This window comes from Agelaius phoeniceus, chromosome 3, assembly GCF_051311805.1.
Source record: "Agelaius phoeniceus isolate bAgePho1 chromosome 3, bAgePho1.hap1, whole genome shotgun sequence".
In the NCBI taxonomy this organism is placed as follows: domain Eukaryota; kingdom Metazoa; phylum Chordata; class Aves; order Passeriformes; family Icteridae; genus Agelaius; species Agelaius phoeniceus.
This window is the reverse complement of record NC_135267.1, coordinates 37,395,370-37,414,755: the sequence shown is the minus strand read 5'-3', so window position 1 is coordinate 37,414,755 and position 19,386 is coordinate 37,395,370. Positions and strand designations below refer to the sequence as shown.

Genomic DNA, 19,386 nt, shown 5'->3' with positions numbered 1-19,386 from the left:
TTCGAACTCAGCATATTCTGTGATTCCTCCCTTAACCCACGCTGGCCGCTGCAGCGCTCAGTGCGCTGTCGCTGTCGCAAAGGCGAGGACGGGGGCGACGGGACCGTTTCCTGCGCCGGTCCGACAGGCTGACGGGAGGGAAGGGGAGGGAAGGGGAGGAAAGGAGCTGATTTGGCGCATTCCTGCCGGCGCTGGGAGAGGCGGGGGCTGTCCCGGGGGGCGGGAGAAGCCGGGAGAAGCCGGGCAGGGCGGGAAGGCGCCGCGGGGGCCGATGGGTAACAGAGGGAGAAGGCGGCGGCGCCGCGCGCGCCCCGGCGGCAGAGGGGAGGGCGCGTGCGCGGCTCCCGCCCGTTCCCGCCCCAGGCGCGCGCGGGAGCCGCGGCCATGACGGGCAGCGATGAGGGCGGGAGCGGCCCCGCGGCGCCCCGCGCCCGGCCGCGGCTCGGAGCCTCGGCGTGAGGGCGTCTGTGCGCTCTGCCTCCTCCAGCGCCTCGCCGCGGGGCCGGGCGGACATGGCCAGCCCCGAGCAGTGGGAGCGCCCGAAGCCGCTGCAGCCGGACTCGGTGCGTGTGAGTGAGGTACATGGCGGGAGGCGCTGCCCGTGGATGGGGAGAGGGCGGGACGGCGCTGCAGCTGCGCTCCTGCCGCGGAGCTTGTGAGGGGGCGGCCGAAAGCCCGGCCTACGTCTCTGGGCGGGAAAGATGCGACGGGCCAGGCAGCGTGGTAGCCGAGAGGAGCATTGGGGTGCTTCCCTCCCTCGTGGCGTTGGGGCGGGCTTCCCGGGAAAGGTGCTAGAATGCAAAAGGATGGTTTTTCTCGCCTGTGTCACTTACAGCCTCTTAATCGAGCTAAATATGGTGTAGCTGAGTATGAGAAAAGAGGACTACAATGGGTTTTATGCTATTAACGTCTGTGATCGTCTTACATGCAGCTGCCACCGTTACCTTTAGCAATGCTATGAAGTAGTTTGCAAAAAAGTCTTATTTTGTAAAACTTTAAAAAAAAGTTACACGTTTTTTAGTTAATCGTGATGGTGCATGCTTTTAATTTTGTGATATATTTTAAATACATTATTTTTTTCCTTAAAATAATCTTGTCAGTTGGGCTAAAGTTTACTTGGTAGTATTTTCTTAAAGCCATGAAAGAGTTCACATAAGTTTTTTGGTGGGTAATTGAAGTGATGATTGTAAGAAGCAAATAGTGTTTGGCACAGCTTCTTTATGTAGATACTTAGATGAGTTTACAGTGGGTGATACTTTCCTCAATCAGCTTCCTATAAACAGGGAGGTCAAAGATGCGGTAATCATTAACAGCCCTTGCCTGTGATGGCCATGGAATAGTGGGTGGGAATTACATCTCTGCAGGTAGCTCAGTTTGCAGGCAGCAGATGGGTGGGATCCCTAGACGAGAGGCCATGAACTGCCCAACCCTTGGGATAACAAAGGGCAGGAAGAAGGTGACACTGACCAGGTCAGTGGAAACTGAGGGATGCAGCAGAAGCCATGAACTGCCAACCTTTTGGATAACAAAAGGACACAGAGGTGGTGGCACTGCCAAGACGGATGAAGAGAGATGTATGGGGAGACACAGCAGGAGCAGAGAACTGAGGGCAAGATTTACCTGAGTAGACTATGAGGGTATAAAAACTTAGAGCTTCCTTTGTTGTGAATCCCTCTTTGGAGGTACCAGCTTGGGCTGTTTATTCACCGTGAGTAAATTGCTTTATGGAGAGATATCTGAGACTCTGCAGTGGGAAACCTGGGGTTGAGCCACTGAGGAATAGCTCACTGAAGCAGTCCACCATGAAGGGGCTTCAGTCCCAGCAGTGACAGCATGAGACTTACAGGGAATCTCATGAATGGTCAGATTGGGAAGTTTTCTTAACAGTGGGATATTCAAGGAAGGTTAGTAGTAGAGTGCAGAACCTGGATTCCAGCTTACTGAGTCTTCAAGACTCCAGCTTATTCTGCCAAGAGGTAAGTTGAAATTTTTGGGAAGGCAGCTTTGGAAGCTGGAGGAGCTGAAGAGATTGAGATCAGTAAGGAGAAACACGTTTCATCATGACATTCATGGCAAAAAGAACAGGACAGACTTGAAGGACAGCCTAACAAACAAGGATAAAAAGTGCCTGGACATGCAGATATGATGCTTGGAAAGCCAAAGTTGTAGTGTTGAAACTAGCAAGGAATGTCAAAGGTCACAATATTAAAGAAATTTCCCTGTCTGACCATTCAAGAGCCACTCTTGTCAGTCACTCTCACACCACCTGAGCTGGGACTGAGGCCCCTTTGCAGCTGCACCCCCACACTCACACACCCAAGGTCCCCTCACCAGATTAACCCCAGGTTTCCCATAGCAGAGCCTCAGACATTTGGACCCTTAAAATAACTTAATCTTGTACAGTAGCTGGAACAGGGACCCCAAACAAAGGAAACCTTGGGCTTGTATAAACCTGTGTTGGGTTTTTGTGGTCAGGTTTTGATAGCAGGTGGGGGGCTGCAGGGTGTGAGAAGCTGTCAGAAGTTTCCCCCATGTCCTGCAGAGCTAATTCCAGGCAGGTCCAGGATGGATCTGTCACTGGCCAAGGCAGAGTTCATCAGAGACAGTAATAGTGCCTCTGTGATAACATATTTAAGAAGGGGGAAAAAAGTTATTATACAGTTGTAATTACAGCCAGAGAAGAGTGAAGTGAGAATATATGAGACAACAACTCTGCAGACACCAAAGTGAGGGGAGAAAGAGGAAGAAGAGGTACTCCAGGTGCTGGAGCAGAGACTCCCTGCAGCCTCAGCTGCAGTCCATGGAGGACCATGGGGATGCAGAGATTCACCCTGCAGCCCATGAAGGAGAGCCAGGCTGGAGCAGGTGGATGCCTGAAAGGAGGCTGTGAACTTGTGGGCAGCCCATGCTGGAACAGGTTCCTAGTAGGGACCTGTGGATCCATGGAGAGTGGAGCCCGTGCTGGAGCAGGCTCTGGTAGAACTTGTGACCCTTGAGCCCTGCTGGAGCAGGCTGTGCCTGAAGGACTGCACCCTGAGGGAAAGTGATGGAAGTTGAAGCAGTTGGTGAGCTCTTGCTGTGGGATGGACTCATATTGGAGAAGTTCATGAGGTGCTTTCTTCTGTGGGAGGGACCTCCACACTGAAGTAGAGGAAGGATTCTCCACCCTGAGCAGCAGCAGGAACAGCATTTGATGAACTGACATAACCCCCATTCCCACCTCCCTGCACTGCTGGTGTGGATGGGGTAGAGCTTGGGGAGGGGTGGAGGGAAGGTGTTTTCTTAAGATATGTTTTATTTCTCATTATACTGCTGTAATTTTATTGGTAATAAATTTAATTAATATTCCCAAGTTGAGTCTGTTTTTCCCATGATGGTATTTGGGGAGTGATCTCTTCTGGTCCGTAGCTCAGCTCATGAACTTCTTGTTACATCTCTCCCCTGACCACTTGTGGAGGGGGGTGATAGAGCAGTTTTGGTGGGTGCCTGGCAGGGTCTATCCTAGGGCCTGTTGTTAGGTGGAGGATGTGAGGTTTATGGGCTGGAGGAAGGGGTCATCTAACACCTCATAAACCCAGGAAGTTGAAAATCAAGAGTTAAAGCCTTGCCTTTACCCTGCAGTGGCACAGGCTGGGGACTAGCCTGTTGAAAGGACCTGGGGTCCTCGTGGACAGTGGGCTAAATGTGCACCTGTATTGTGTCCTGACATTGAGGCATAGGAGGCTGTCTTAGCAGGAGAACAGTAAATTGAGGGAAATTATTCTTTTTCTTTACTTGGCATATATTTCCCTTGGAATGCTGTTCCTGTTTTAGGCCCACTAGGATAGGAAGGCTGTTAATAAACTCCTGAGAGAACTTGTTAAGCTACTGCAGCCCTTCAGTAAAATCATAGCATATTCGGAGTTGGAAAGGGCCTGAAAGGATCATTAAGTCCAACTCCTGTCCCAGCACAGGACAATCCCAAGAGTCACACCATGTTCCTGAGAGCATTGTCCAAAAGCTTCTTGAGCTCTTGCTGCTGTGACTGCTTCCCTTGGGGAGCCTGTTCCAGTACTCAACCACCCTCTGAGTGAAGATCCATTTTTCTAATATCTAACCCAAACTTCCCCAGACAAATTTCATTCCATACTTGCAAGCAAGTTAAGAACTTTAAAGGTTATGAGGTATTTTACAGTTGTACACGATGGGCAACTGAAAGGACATGGCCATGAATTGAAACAGAAGAAGCAAGAGAGGTTACAGCCTTGCCTCTGAGCATCAGTGAGTTCAATGGTGTTTCCTGTTTTTGAAAACAGAGTGAGTTGTGCTGAGATAAAGGGCTGAAAGTTGTGGCAGGAGTTAAAAAGCATGTATTCCTTTAATCTGATGACACTTAACAGTAATAGCTGTTGAGTTGTCAGAGCTGTGATGGCTGCAACATCTAAAGAAGATTGGAGGATTTCTTCTAAGGAAGCTCCCCTTGTAGAGAGCATTTTATGACAGTTGTTTTTTCCCTTTTTATTTCCTCAGGCACCAATGATTGACCTGAATGCGCACAAGGACACACGGCTTGTGAAAAGTAAGTTGCTGTGTGTCATGTGTAAAAATTAATCTTACAGTATGTCGTGCCTTTTTACAATGTGACTACAATGCTGTAGACAAATGAAAAAATGTATTTAATATCAGCAGAGCAGGAAAAATGCTGAACACTGACTGAAATAACAGATGTGAAGCAATACATTCTTTATAGTTTTTTCTCTTCAGATCTGTTGCAAGTATGCCTCCCCGTTGCTATATAGAAAATAGTGCACAGGAAAAGTGAGTTAGAGAAAACTGGAACAACATACTGCCAAATGTTGCATTTCAACTGGTGTTAATAAATGTGGAAATAAACTTGAGTGAATTTCTGGGTGTTGGGTTTTTTAGGTTTTTTTGTTTATTTTCTCACCAGCTGAATTACTTCACACCTTTGACAGTAACACAGTCCAAAACTGAGTTGTTGAACCTGTCACTTCATGTTAAGTAGTGCCCAAACTTGCAGCCATGGAATGGGTGTGATACATTATGAATAAAAGTGTGTATCTCATTCATCTTGGGGAAAAATACTGATGGTTGAAGTAAAAGTGTTGTCTAAGGTACTTTCTTTACACACTCACCTTTTCTTGGAGCATTAGACTGGAATATTGCTAGGGGACACAGGTTGATCAGATTAAATACCGGGTTTGCTTTACAGGAGAAAAGACAAGTAACAGCTGAATTTGACAATCTTTTATTGGCTACTATCAAATGAGCGTGTGCATACCATGACTTTCTGACTCAGAAGTGGGTGCTTTTTTGTGCTTTTTGCATACATAAATAACAATCTCAAGTTATTCATCAGGGATTTCTGCTCTTTCTGCAAATATGGTGATAATGAATACACATAGCACAGGGATCTTCTAAACCCTGGTGTCAGGGTAGCTGCAGATCTTTGTTGTATTAGTAAATCAAGCAATGGAATGACTAGTTCTTTTGCCCTGAGACCAGATAGTGCAAACAGTTTGTCTGCATACTAAATTCTTCAGTTCCAGAGCAGATAGGTCCTGTGCAGGCTGAAACAGTCCTGAAGCCAAGCTGACTTGTGAACCATGCCTAATGGTTACATGCAAGGTGTGCTGGTGAAACTGGACCAAAAAGATGTGAAAAAATACTCTAATAGTGTAATGCAGCAGACATAGAGCTGTGTTTCTCTGGCAGCACCTCAGCACGGTCTATAGTTAACCAAAGGTTTCGTTGGTATTTGGTCAGTGATCCGATCCCATCTCCTGTAGAGCATACAGTTACTCAGTTATTAATATCCATACTAGCGGTGTGGAGTCATGAATGTTGAAAGCACAAAAATGTATGCTTGCTATTTAGATAAAATCATTGCAAACAAATGAAGGTGTGTGTAGTTAATAGGCTTTATATGGTTCCATTGCAATTTAAGTATTAAAGACTGCAGTGCTTCCAGACTTTTACTTTCATTGTTACTTCATCGCTATCATTTTTTTTACTTCATACTTATGTAGTAGCTTACCCTAAATATTCTACCAAAACTTTACAGAAACTGTGGACATCAAAAGGCCTCGATTTGATGCATCCTTGGTGCTTTTGACACGAAAATTTATGGCTCTTCTCAGAAAAGCTCCAGACGGTGTCCTTGATTTAAATGAAGTAGCAACAACACTTGGAGTACGAAAACGAAGAGTGTATGACATCACCAATGTGTTGGATGGCATCGACTTGATTCAGAAAAGATCTAAGAATCATATCCAGTGGATGTGAGTTGGCTTTGAAGCTTCTAGTTTCTGAAACAGTAAAACCCAACAGTGTTGAGTAATGTTTATAATTTTGAGAGTATCTTTAAGCATATTAAGTTATTTCTCATAGATAATATTTTAAGTTCTGTATCCTTCCTTATGCTATGTGAATTACCTAATACATTAGCAAGTATCAAGTGCATAAGTACATGGAAGCATATTTCAGCAGATAAAAGGATGCCAGACTTTCTCACTGTTTGCTGTTAGTATACTTGATGTTTGATAAACATGCTTTTATTTATACAAACATGCTAGACAATTTTCATATTCTTCTAGAGGTAACAGTCTTGACCAACTTATTGGAAAAGCACCAGAGCAGCAGAACCTTAAAGATGAACTTTCTGACTTATCAGCCATGGAAGAAGCTCTGGATGAATTAATCAAGAATTGTGCTCATCAGATATTTGAACTAACAGATGACAAAGAAAATGCAAAATATCCTTTCAACTCTTGCATTATTTTAACAGATGGTTTTGGTTGCACATACATATCTAGTAAGAAGTGTAGGCTGATACCACAGGTATGCAGTACTGCTCGATAATGAGTTTTATAATAGCAGACTTCTGATTATTTTGCATTTGAGCATGCCTGTCCTGTGCCTTGCTTTGCAGTATCATGGACAGTCTAGCCTGTCCTCGGAGGAGTGTTGCTTGTGTGTCCTTTCCACTGCAGAAGAATGAAGTGGGGAATAGTCTTAGTACCCTGACCATCACGCTGTTCTCTCCATTTGAGTTGGCTCAGGGGCAGGTTTTGACCCACCAGTGAGCTCAAGATGCTTAGTGAGATGACAGAGAGGACTCAGAATGGAGTCCCAGTGGCCTGTTGCCAAGGAGATATAATGGAATGTTGGTTATATCCTAATACCCTTCTCTCTTGAAAGAGATTCCAGTGCAGCTCTGACTTCCAGATGGGTTTTGACAATAGAAAAGAGATTCATTTTAATATTTGGCATAAAGATTGAATTTTGGCTTTGGGTTACAATAAAATATTATTTCGTTCCCTTGTTTGGCAAGATGTTAAGGGATGTGCACAAATGAAATGTGCTCAATATTCTTTATACCTTACTGCTTCAGAAAATAGTTCTACAGTGTCTCAGGAAATTATTTTCATGCTATTAGAAAACAAGAGTGTAATTCCTGAAGAACAGTATTCCTTTGGCTTTGTAGACTTATGACAACATCTGTGAAGACTGTTTGGGGTTTTTTTATAACATTGAATATATTTCTAAAAGTCTTTTTTCCTTCCTGGAAATACAGAAAAGTATTTTTCTACCATTAGCTGATACTTCATTTTACAAAGCTAGTATTAACCTCTGCTGAATTGTTGATCAATTTTCTGAAGTTGGTATTCTGCCTCAACATATCTTGACATCACACTCTTGCTTCTGCCCATTAGCAAATTACTTTACATAATCCTTGACCAATGTATACACTAGCTTATGTGACGTACCAAGATATCCGAAGCATTCAGGCATTTCAGGAACAGATTGTGATTGCAATTAAAGCTCCAGAGGAAACCAAATTGGAAATACCAGTTCCTAAAGACGTAAGTTTTATACATTTCTCCTAAAGAAACAAAAGTTTATAAATTTGATTTTTTGCAGCAGCAGTCAGTAATTGATTTCCAGTTTCTGTCATGCAGATAGTGGTAGTTAGATGTTCTTGTGTTCCACTGAACAGTGCTGCAGGGATAATAGTCTTAGAAGCTTAGTTGCTGTATTTTTCTTTTTGCCTAAATTACTAAGCCATAAATGTATCTGAGCTTTACTTACCTGGTTTTGTTAGAGAGAATGGAAAACCTGTAATAAAGTATGCAATGTACAGTATGGTTGGAAAAAGAATACCTTTTGTCACTCTGGTAGATGATATCTAGAGGGATTTTTCATGGAGTGTGCCTGTGCCCTGTCCTCACCCCACGGTGCAATACACAGGCTCCATTCTTGTCTCACAGAGGAGCCAGACCTTTGCCCCTGCACCCAGCAGTGCTGCAGCTGCATAGTGGGGCCTGTGTACTGGGAACCCACTGTTGGTAGTGCTCTGAGAGGGCAAATCCTGGAAGACAGCCTAAGATAACAAACGGAGCTTTAATTCCATTTTCTTTTTTGCATGAGCATTTTTGATAATCTTCCCAATTGCATAGTCATTGAAGTTGCCTTGCTATGTGGATAGAAAGGTGGGGATATCTTAGGAAAAGGAAATTAATCAGTAAAACCAAAGAGTTAGATCCACTACATAGATCTCCAGTAGTTTCCCTGGTCAAAGGAGCTGTCTGTCATCCAGTGGAGATGAAAAAGATAAAATTCCAGATGCCTCCTGAAGCAATAAAAAGGCAGAATTTCAAAAGTTGTACATTGGAACAGAATATTTTCTCCATCATGCATTAAGATTTATTTGCTCTGTGTCTTGCCACATGATGTCTGTGGAAGGAAAGCAGTAGAAGCAATTAGGATTAGTTGCTTTACTATTTTGTTAAAGCGTTGTGCTCCAGTTTGTTGTCGGATTCATGGCAATGTTTTGTCAAGTTTTTAAATTTTGTTACTCTTCCTAAACATAAGTAAGTCTTGGTCATATATCTGAAAGTCAATAGAAAGACTAAACAAATACTTAAATGCACATTCATTAAAAATGAAAGCTTGTTAGCTTAATTCTGCAAAATAGTTGTCCTACAAATGTATGTAATGTCATAATTTATGTGGAAGCAGTAACAATTTTAAATAGCTGTATTTGTTCTGTTTTTAATCTATTGTCTTTAAAATAAGTGCAAAAATAAAGAATGTATAAGATTTATTCTTTGAATTATATACAAGTTGCTGTTTTATAGGATCACATAGAAGTGCATGTGAAGAGCACGAAAGGACCCATTGACGTGTACCTGTGTGAGGTGGAAAAAGAGAATCCAGGTGCCGACACTTGTGAAGATATGGATACTGTCCATATCTAGTGAAACTGAGACATCATTTTATCCTGATGAAGGTAACATTCTCCGTTTCCATTTTTATCCACGTGTATTTTTTTTAATTTTCTTAAGATTATCATATCATTCTGATAAAGCTGTAAGCTGTACTGTTGAACAAGTGTAATTTTCAGAGCATAGATTGTGGGCCAAGATGTGTGGGAGTACAGGAAACGCCTGGAAGAGAAGTCTGTGCTGTTGTGTTACCTCACAGCAACAGGAGGTCAGAGAGTCAGACACATGCACACAGAGCAAGGCACTCTTGTTCCCTGGCCTTTTCCTTCCTTTGCTCCTTGCTGATTTCCTGTCAGAGCCCATGGATGGAGCTCTCAGCTCCATGTGTCAGCTCTCAGCTGCTGCACTACAGAGTCCTGCTCAGCTCAGATTGTTGCCATGAGAGTTATGATGCTGTTTTAAACGAGACTGTGCTACTGCTCTAAGGGAGGGCAGACAGAAGAGGGAACGTTGTATTTTAATCTCCTAAAACAAGATTGGATGGGATAGAGATTCTGAAGAAGCCTAGTGCTCCCGGATGTTGTGGCGTAAAGATAAATCTGGCAGGAATTGCAGTAGCTCAGAACACAAAGAAAGAAATTATCTTTAGAAGTGCTGCTTTATAGGTGAAGGGGAGAGTTGGCTTTTTCATCCCAGGCATTTTTTAAATTATTTTGCTTGTGGAATAACTCAAAATTTTATTTTCTATAATTAATCATATTCCTTTTTTATTTTCCTTTTAAAGTGAGATCTCCGATGGAAGAAAAAAAACATTTGAGATGCCAGATTAATTACAACACAAAAATCTAATATAGAATGTAAATATCTGTATTATAGGGTTTTTCCAAACTGCTTGGATCTGCAAACTTCGTAACCTGAAATGTTCCAAAGTGTTTTAAAAATCCAGCAGTGGATTGGTTGAGTGTTTTCACAGGATTGCTTATCCTCCCAAGTCAAAAGACAACAGTTTCTGGAGTTGCACTTAGGAGCTTTGTTTTCCTTATTGCATATGACCTACAGAGCTTTGGTAAAATAGTTTTTTACTTTAAAATTTTAATTGACAGAAAACAAAGATAATCAATTACTTCCAAAAATTAAGGTTGGAGAACAATTTCTGGAGCGGTTCATAATCTGTGTGAGAATGTATAAAATGAAGAAATGCACTTTTCAGTTCTGAGGCAGCACTACTAAGCAGGATTGTCAAACACAAGTGTAACAAAGAACTGGTGTATTGGAAGCCTTTGATATGAAGAACAAGATGTAAATATCCCAAGAGTTATGCTTTACACTGTGTAAGTGCTGTTTGTATCCAGCTCTACATGAACTATGGTATCAACACTGAAGTGAAATAATTGGGCTTTGTGTGTACATACTTGTATCATTTCTGGGTAGTTACTGATGTACATTTATTGAGATGGTTTGCATTTCTGCCTCTGTACAGCAAAGAAATAAAATAAGCTTACAAAAATACAAAATAGTCATAATGATACATGTTGGGTTGCCTTTGCTGCAATTCACTGAGTGACTACAAGCATTTAAAATTAGGTGAAAATCTAAAATCTGTTTTACATGGTACTGTCAGATAACACTTAGATCTGGATCTTGTGATGCCACAGTACTGAAACAATTTTCAAAAGAATGATAGATAACTACTTAAGTTGGTCCATTCCAGTTTACATACAGCAGAACCTTAGCTGAGTATCGTGACGTCTTTGTGGCTCAGCTTGCAAAAATATGTAAAATACTTAAGGACTATTAAGTCTATATTATCCATCTTTCATATCCATAAAACAAAGCTGTTGAATTTATATGCTGGATTTTCTAAGGGAGTGAAATGTCACTGGACAAATGCTATGCATGGGCTCACTTCGTCCCAGTATGGTTTCTGTAGGGGTGGGTTGGCAGGTTTGGTTTTAAGTGGGAAGTCCAAGTCCTTGGGTCACACAGTATTGACAATTATACATCTACTCACAAGTGAGACCATCAAAGCTAATTAAACCCTGCATGTTCTAGCCAGCAGCTCTACAGGTATTTTAGACAGGTGCAGTGAAATTAAATGCCCTATGTTCTACAATACAAATAAGTTGGAACAGGTGACACTGATGAGCATAAATATACCTAAATACAGATTGTGAGTTAACTCTGTTTTCCACAAGGTTCCCTAATTCGGCGAAATGCATAGTAGTATACTTTGCAATTTGGGGAAAAAACACCAAGTGCAATCTTGTGTCAGAAAGTAATGAATTTTTATATCTGTCCTATCAACTTCAGGCTCCAGAATACAGGACTTCTGAAAAAAATAGTATCCTATTTTTTTTGTCTGTGAAATTCAAACTACAGTCTAAGCTGTAATAAAAATAAATAAAAGCAAAGTGACAGCACAATGAATACATAGAACAGGGTAAAAATGAGGAAGGTGCTCCTCCAGTGAAGCTGGGAATGAGGGTTAAAACTAAGAAAGCATTTTTTTGCACAGGAAAATTGTCCTTTTCCTTCAGTGACTGGTTTCTGTTCAGATGGCAAACTCTATTTGATGTTTTACATTGCTGTTCTGTTTTGGTGGGGGGGGAGGTTTGTGCAAAAGAGAAGCATTGATTTGCCCCTACACTAGTCCAACAACCCAGGACGATGTTTCCCATAAAATGTATAAAAATTTCCAACACTAACTAATTCTGAATGCTGTATGTTGGGGTGGGTTTTTGTTACATGATCATAAAATCCTAGAATAGTTAAAGTTAGAAGGGACCTTGAAGGTCACATAATTCCAACGCCTCTGCTTTGGAGAGGGACAGCTTCCCCTACATCACAGAATTATTTAAGTTGGAAAGACCTCCAAGACCTTGAACTCCCTTAGGATGGTGGCTCTACCACCTCCCAGTGGAAGCACCTTCCAGTGCTTCACAGTTCTTTCAGTAAAGGAATTCTTTCAGTAAAGGAATTCTTCCTGACATCCAACCTGAATCTCCCTGGTGCAGCTTGAGGCCATTTCCTCTCATCCTGGTTGCTCAAAGCCCCATCCAACCTGGCCTTGAACACTTCCAGAGATGATAAGGCATCCACAGCTTCTCAACCTGTTCTAGTGCCTCTCCACCCTCATAATAAAGAATTTCTTCCTAATATTTAATCTAAACCGACTCTAACTCTTAACCATTACCTACCTTATATAAAAAGTAAGGAAGTACATTTTTACAAAATAACCATCTTAAAAATGTTAAGGAAGTTTGTCTTCAACAGTGCAACAATCCATTTAAATGAAACATTAGAATTTTTCATTTTGAACAAATCTCTAGCGATTGCTTTTCCTCACTCATTTTTACAGGTTTTCTAGCAGTATAATTCATGCTTTTAGCCACACAGTTGTCACAGTGAAATGGAAGAAGCTGTAATATGACAATTATACTGCTATTTTGTTTAATACATCTGTTGTTGTAATAGTGCACCTTCAGCAGAACGAATGGAGTTTTGAAGATTAAACCACTGCTTTTGCTACTTGGTTATGTACAGTATTACCCATTGGTGATACTGGAAAACAATGTACTGTATAAGCTCAATGCACTAATTAGCTGAAAAGATTCAACTTGGGCTTGAAAAATTCCCAAGTGATGCTGAACTTAGACACAAGTTACAAGCTCACTCATAAATGTGACAGGACCTTACTCTGAATTTGTGTAGTAATGCTTGATTTTTTTTCTGAGAGATTATTATTTTTGCCAAGTCTACATCTGTTCATTTTCAGTACATTTGTATGTGTAAGAAGCTCTCCTGGCTATTTGAGGACTGATAAATTAAAGTTTCTAGTACTCTTTCTGCCTTCCCTTCAATAAGAATGGTTAAGAATGTTAATGCATCAATCAGCAATAGCAACAGCCAGGACCCATATTAAATTCCTGGTTTTCCTGATTCTTACTGTAAATAGCACTGCAGGTTGCCAGTTCAGCCCTTACTTGGTGTGGGAATTCACTTGTCAGAGTTCTCAGATGTGAACTACAGTTTTAAATAATGTGATTTTTTTTAGGAGAGAGAAGATTCCTGCAAATTGTTGTCTGTTGGAAAGCATTTGAAAGTCAGCAATTTTCTTCATTTTGAATAATCTTTTTGGTGTGTGTGAAGAGCCTCATTTTATAAGCATAATTAAGCACTGATTTCAAAAGTCCTTGTCAGTGGCAAGGTTCATCTGCTGGCCAGGCCATGAGCTGCTCCCAGCGTGCTGGGGCTGGCTGCAAGCTCTAAACCCTTGTGTTCCATGATCCTGGCATGGGCTGGCCCCTGCACCCTGCTGGGACCTCAGTAACTGCTGAAGGGTTTATCAGGAACACAGATCTGCTATTTTTGGTTCCACTTCTGATCTGCCTGGAGTAACTTGTGAGAAGTGCACTGAGGCTAAAATTGTATAAACTACCCTTGGTTGTGTAGGTTATATAAATCTAGATGAGGCTTCTCACTGTGTGTAGATGTTTACTGAAGGACTCAGATACTTGTTAGTCGAAAAGCACGATCTGTGTTTTGAAGAAAATTTAATGTTTGCAGAGAAAGGGCAGCCTGGTTCTGTCCATGTATGGCACCCTGGTTCTTCCCTGCCACCCCTGCAGGCAGACCATGGGTGATCTGAGGGTCTGAAGCTGCACTCTCCAGACACCCACCATGTGGACGTGGGCTGATGGAAGCTCCTTACCTTGTGATCCATGAATGAAGTGGTGTCTCCAATTGACTCTAGATTAAGGGATGGGGTTATAGAAGACAATCCTAGAAGCTGTAACAGCAAATTCAAAGATCCAAGCTCAGCACATTGCAACTCTTTTATTGACTTAGCCCACTGTGGGGGTGCATTCCCCCCACCCCAGCCACACTGCGATCCCAAAAATGCTCATTAGGTCTCAGCCTTGACAAACAGCAGCTGGTTGAGCTTCTCTTGAGCTTACCAGAAACACTCCTCTCCCAGAAACTTTTGCTGTCTAACAAGCTCCTGTTTTAATGAACAGCCTTGGAAACTTATTTTTGTTGCCTGAACAACAACCTAACCAGAGTAAAATTTTCGTTATCAAATTTTCAAATAAAGTTACCTGCCTGAATTGTGGCCAGGATGGAAAATTACTGTGACTAAAGCCAACTCTCTTGTGACCCTATAAACACCAGCCCATAGTGAGACCCTTGGAGCTCTCCTGGACCGCAGTGCACTGTGGCCAATACCAGACACTCTGCTGCCAGCTGGGCATTCAAGGATCAAATCAAGCTTCCCTGAAGTTAGTTGTTATTTTTTCACAATCCCTAAAACACCTACAAAAACAGGACAATATCCACACAGGGCCTCCATCCTATACATTGCACAGAATTCAGTCAGGAGCTAGAACTGTGATTTACTTGATAATGCTACTCCCCACAGATCATCAGAGAACCTTTTTACCAAGCAACATTCTCACCATCAGTGCCAGTAATCCTTTGTGTAAGAAACAATTTCTCATGAGAAAAATCTCCCTGGTTTTAGAAACAACTTCAGCCTTAAGTGCCTGCTGAGCCATTGTCTTCAGGCTGGAAAGAAGCTATTGGAGGTGATTTCTGTATTTATTCAGTTGAAGAGAAAACAAACACATTTGAAATTATGCAATATATTATCCTGTCCTGTGAGAATAGTAATGGGGAAAATACAGAGATAGAGGATTAATTCTTCCTATGATTAGAGGTTAAAATAAAGCAAAGTAAAAACAAAATACTGTTAAAGCATTAGCACTGCCTTTCTTTTGTGATAAAAAAAACTTAATTGCAGATTTATCTGAAAGAACTGAATAAAGGGATAGAAACAAATGCTAGTCTTTCAAATTGTCAACATTGACACATTGGCTCTCAGAGTCCATGCAGAGATTAGTAGTTTTGACTCAAAAAACATTGAGAACCCTGATCCACTGAGCAGCAGAAGAGGCAAATGTGGATTAATACGTATTTCTTGATTAATCAAGTGTTTCTCCTGGTCTGAAATACTCTAGACTGTATTAAAAATTTACTGCAGGTTGAAGCTCAGGGATTTTACTTCTTTCAAAAAGACTTTAAATTTGTGTCATTAGATGATGATCAGACTCTTTAAAAGAAGTATCTTCCAATCAAGATATATTTTATTCCCAATCTGTAAAATACTGTTCCTTTATACATGGAGAAAGTATAAATTGCTTGGAAAGAAGGGATTGGAAAGTTGTCCAGATATTGTTGTCTGTATTCTATGTGTGTGTCTCTGAGGATCAGTTGCCTGGAAATGAAAACAAGACAACAGCAATTGTTTACATAGATGTCGCCTAAAAACGTCTCAGGCATTTATGCTCTCTCTGCTGACTTTATGCCAATTGTCCATCTCTTAAATTGACACATTGAGCTATTTTTGGGGTGTAAGGAGGGAAGTCAGCAAAGCAGGGTTTATAATTTGGACGGAAAATTATACAGAGCTAAAAGAAAAAAAAAATTCCCTAATGCAACTTAAAAAGTTTTTTACCACCTTTGAAATCAAAACCTGATCAGGATGGTGGTATGTGTTCAGTTGATTGCTTCCAGTCAGTTTAACAAAATCGAGGTTCAAACAGAAATACTCAATTTGCTTTATTAACAGCAAATTATGGCTTTGAAATGGGCCTGAGTTCAGCTCTAAGTATAATTTACTTAATTGTTGCACTTTGATATTTTTGTATAGGTAATTCTTATTTAAAAGTAATAATGGATTCACAATGGTAATACTGGTAGTACAGGTGAATTACTGAGATACAGAACTACCATTATCAGAAGGATGAGATCTGTAGTTTTTGTTTCCATACAGAGAAAACCTCAGGGTGGGCTGTCCTTTAAGGACAGTTATACTTACGTATAAACCCGTTATCTCCTTTCAACACCACATCCTGCTGCTGTCAGGCAGCTTGCTGCCTCTGGAACAAATCATTCCTCTGTGCTGTGCCCATTTGCAAAAAGGGGGGACTGTCTTGATCTCCTTTGCAAACTCTGATCAGTTCTGCTCTGCAGTGACTCCTCAGAGTGTGCCAGCTTCCCCAGACCTGCCATAGGATGCTTGTCCAGCACCAGCAAGGGCAATCCCCAGACTTGCTGTGCTCCATGAAGTAACCACAGTGGGTGCCCTGGGACAGCACCCTTTCTGAAGACAGTACTGAAGACCTCTTCACTATCTTTAAAGATGCTATCCCAGGGCTCTCATTTCTGCTGCACGTCCTTTAACAAATTAAAAAGCAAAATAAATTCAATGTTTCAAACACATAAACAAAATTAGCATCTTATTGACAATTTCAGTTGAGAAGCTGAACTGTACAGATGTACAAATAAATGTTCCTCATATTTATTTTACATATACTTTGGGGTTTTTTGGGGTTTTCGCCCTCTCTTTGGTATTCTATCAGTCTTGTATTAAAGAGACAAGAAGATCTGAAACATTTAATTAATCTTCAAGTATAACTTGCCTCTTTTTTCAATGATTACAAAGTTTTTCCTCACTCTGGGTTAAAACTTAGACACAGGATTAACCCTTTCCTCATACAACCTCCTAGTACATCTGTTTTTTACGGTGGCCTGTGAAATGGGTTCAGCCTTCAAGTATCAAGGCTTGTGTAGAACAAACACTCTAAACACCCCGAACTGGTGCAGTTTCCAGGGAAACTTTGGTGAAAAGGAAAAAGGGAGACATTATCTGCCAGTTCCCCAGCCCCGCAGAGGACCCAGCTGCACAGAGGAGCACACCTGCCTGCCCCTGCTGAGCCCGGGGGTGCCAGAGCTGCTCCCGCCGTCCCGGACACTGCGGGGCCACTAGAGGGATGTCTGCAACCATCCTTCCACGGCTTCTGAAGCAAACCACCACTTCACATTCCTGGCCAGCTGCAATCGCACACGGCAACCAACAGTCCTAAGAAACGCTGCAAGGGAGGCATCAGAGGGCTGCTCGCCGCGGCCTAGGGAGAGTATTTGGACACTACCAGTTGGAAAAATGAGATGCAATGCTTGGAGTGCTACAAGGTCCAAGAGAGCAAACCAGAAATCATAGAGTCATGGATTCACAGAATGGTTTAGGTTATAAAGGACCTTGATGATAATCTAATTCCAACCCCGCTTGTTGTTCTGGTTGAATAGTTTTAACACTATTAAAAACTACATCTAGTTATATCCTTTTATTTGATTTGTTTCCAATAGTTTAGCTTGTATCTAGTGGAATGGCATAATCTATTTAAACTATCAACAAGTTAGCATGAGAGTCACTGAAAAAAGTGGTTTATTTTTCTATTAGTTTAAATTAGTTGACTAGAAAAGCATGAAAATGTAATAGAGAAGAGTTCTCTCTCCTACAGTGATCAGGTGTTGGAACTGATAGGATGAAATTGGCTGCAAAAAAAGGGAAAATATGAGTAAACCACAGAAATAAGCATTAGTTGTAAGTGTTATAAAACAGCTTGTGCACTCCAGAACAGCATAAATAAGGAGCCCAAATTTACTACCCCGGCTGGATGGATGGGTCAAACTGTTACATTTAATTACATATACTAATAAAAAAAAAAAGCTTCAATTTATGTGGAAAAGAAGCATCATGGATTTTAAAAGAGGTAATAGTTAGAGTTGGGTGATTTATTTATTTATTTAATAGTTAATTCCCTGGAAAATGTGGTTTCAGTCATGTCTAAACTATTTGCTTCAAATTTGCTGAATAGTTTTGGCTGGAAAAAAAACAAAAAAGGGGATAAACTGTGCTGTAGGAAAGTCCCCAGTTATCCAACAGCTCAATGATCAGAGCATTTACTTAGGTAGCAGAGACCCCTTAACAGAGGCTCTGCTGAGGTGGACTACACCTCAACAATCCTTCCTGTGACCACTTTGATTTTGTCCCAGTTGCAAGGGATGGGGACACACCTCCCAAAGGAGCAGAGTAGGGATGCCAGAGTAGGAAGCTGTGATTCTTATGCTCCCCCTCACTGACCCAACAAACTCGGTGCCTTTGTGCAGGTCACCAGCTTCATTGTGAGGAAGAATTTCCCCTTTGTCCTGCTTCATGGATACCAAGTCCTTGGACAGCTTTCTAAGAAGTAGAATTCTGCTTCAAGTTCCCTTGGACAAAAGTAGGATTTCCTCATCCTAAGTATATCCATGCTATGACATTCTTTCAAACATCCAAAACAAATATTCTACATTGGATTAAAACATAACATTTAATGGTTCACGCATAGAAATAACCTTCAGGTTATTTTCTTTCAGCAAAGAAAAGCAGCCAGTTTAGTTATGTCCACACTGTGCTGATTTTTATGACATTCACTGCAGTTCTTGAGCACAAATGTAACTTCCACCAAATCTTTAACTGATCAAGAAAAACTGATCAAGAAATAGTTTGATAACCTTCATCCAGACTACCCTATGCTTCTTAAAAACCTTTATTTCTGCAGCCACATAAGAGCTGAAAATGACATTGAGAGCTCCCGACTCAACGCTCCCGACTCCAGTCCCTGTGGTGCCAGGCACCATATCTTGTGGCCCTTTCAAAGTGCACTGATACACTCACTGCAGGTAGGTATTTTCTGGCTGCCTTGACTTGGATGAAGGTTGTACTAACCCCTCATTGTGAATACTAGAAGCAGTCTTATTTCCCATCTGCGCTCATCTGTGACCAGTTTACTCACATATGCTCTTCTGCCAGCATTCCTCTGAATTGTACAGCTCCTAAACTCCTTGGTTGCTGTCTTTGGTGTATCTTTAGATACCACCATATTCTCGTTCACTTCTCTGCTGGATCTAGAAAACTGAGTTATTCAAGCTACCTCCATAAAACAGGCTGCTTTGTTCCTTTATCTCTGCCAAATTCCCATTTTCAGTTCCTCTTCTCCAATCAGAGGAATGGAACTATTTATGTCCCAGTGTTCTAACTGGATCTTGCTCTATCCTATCTCACTCGAGTATCTTTGTTAAATTTTACAATTCCATTTATACTTTTTAATTCCATGTTTTCATTAGCTAATGTAAGCCTGAAGTAATTCTCCTCAGCTCTTTCCAAGTGGTACGTTCCCACATTACATCAGAATTTCTTACTAGTCCCCAAGGGCAGTCCCTCTATAGACTCTACCATTTTTAAAATGTCCTGTTTCTATCATTCCCATCATTGAGC

The 19,386-nt window shown here is 41.5% G+C and overlaps 1 protein-coding gene across 3 annotated transcripts; it reads left to right on the top strand.

Annotated features, from left to right (window-relative positions):
* Positions 1-283: 283 nt before the first annotated feature.
* E2F6 (E2F transcription factor 6) lies at positions 284-10,753 on the top strand. Of its 3 annotated transcripts, none has more exons than XM_077175077.1 (7): positions 284-578; positions 4,510-4,558; positions 6,065-6,281; positions 6,597-6,756; positions 7,752-7,865; positions 9,141-9,292; positions 10,012-10,753. In XM_077175077.1, the coding sequence occupies exons 1-6, from the start codon at positions 513-515 to the stop codon at positions 9,258-9,260; spliced, it is 726 nt and encodes a 241-aa protein (XP_077031192.1). In that variant the 5' UTR covers positions 284-512; the 3' UTR covers positions 9,261-9,292; positions 10,012-10,753. The 3 variants fall into 3 exon arrangements, with proteins under 3 accessions (XP_077031192.1, XP_077031194.1, XP_077031193.1); XM_077175079.1 differs by having other exon boundaries at positions 289-563; XM_077175078.1 differs by having other exon boundaries at positions 289-569.
* Positions 10,754-19,386: the final 8,633 nt, after the last annotated feature.

What these genes read in the sequence shown, in the direction of transcription:
- E2F6 (XM_077175077.1), top strand. Translation starts at nt 513, where the DNA reads ATGGCCAGCCCCGAGCAGTGGGAGCGCCCGAAGCCGCTGCAGCCGGAC. An exon ending in GGACACACGGCTTGTGAAAA is followed by an intron (nt 4,559 to 6,064) that starts GTAAGTTGCTGT and finishes AAAACTTTACAG; the next exon opens with AAACTGTGGACATCAAAAGG. An exon ending in ATGACAAAGAAAATGCAAAA is followed by an intron (nt 6,757 to 7,751) that starts TATCCTTTCAAC and finishes CCAATGTATACA; the next exon opens with CTAGCTTATGTGACGTACCA.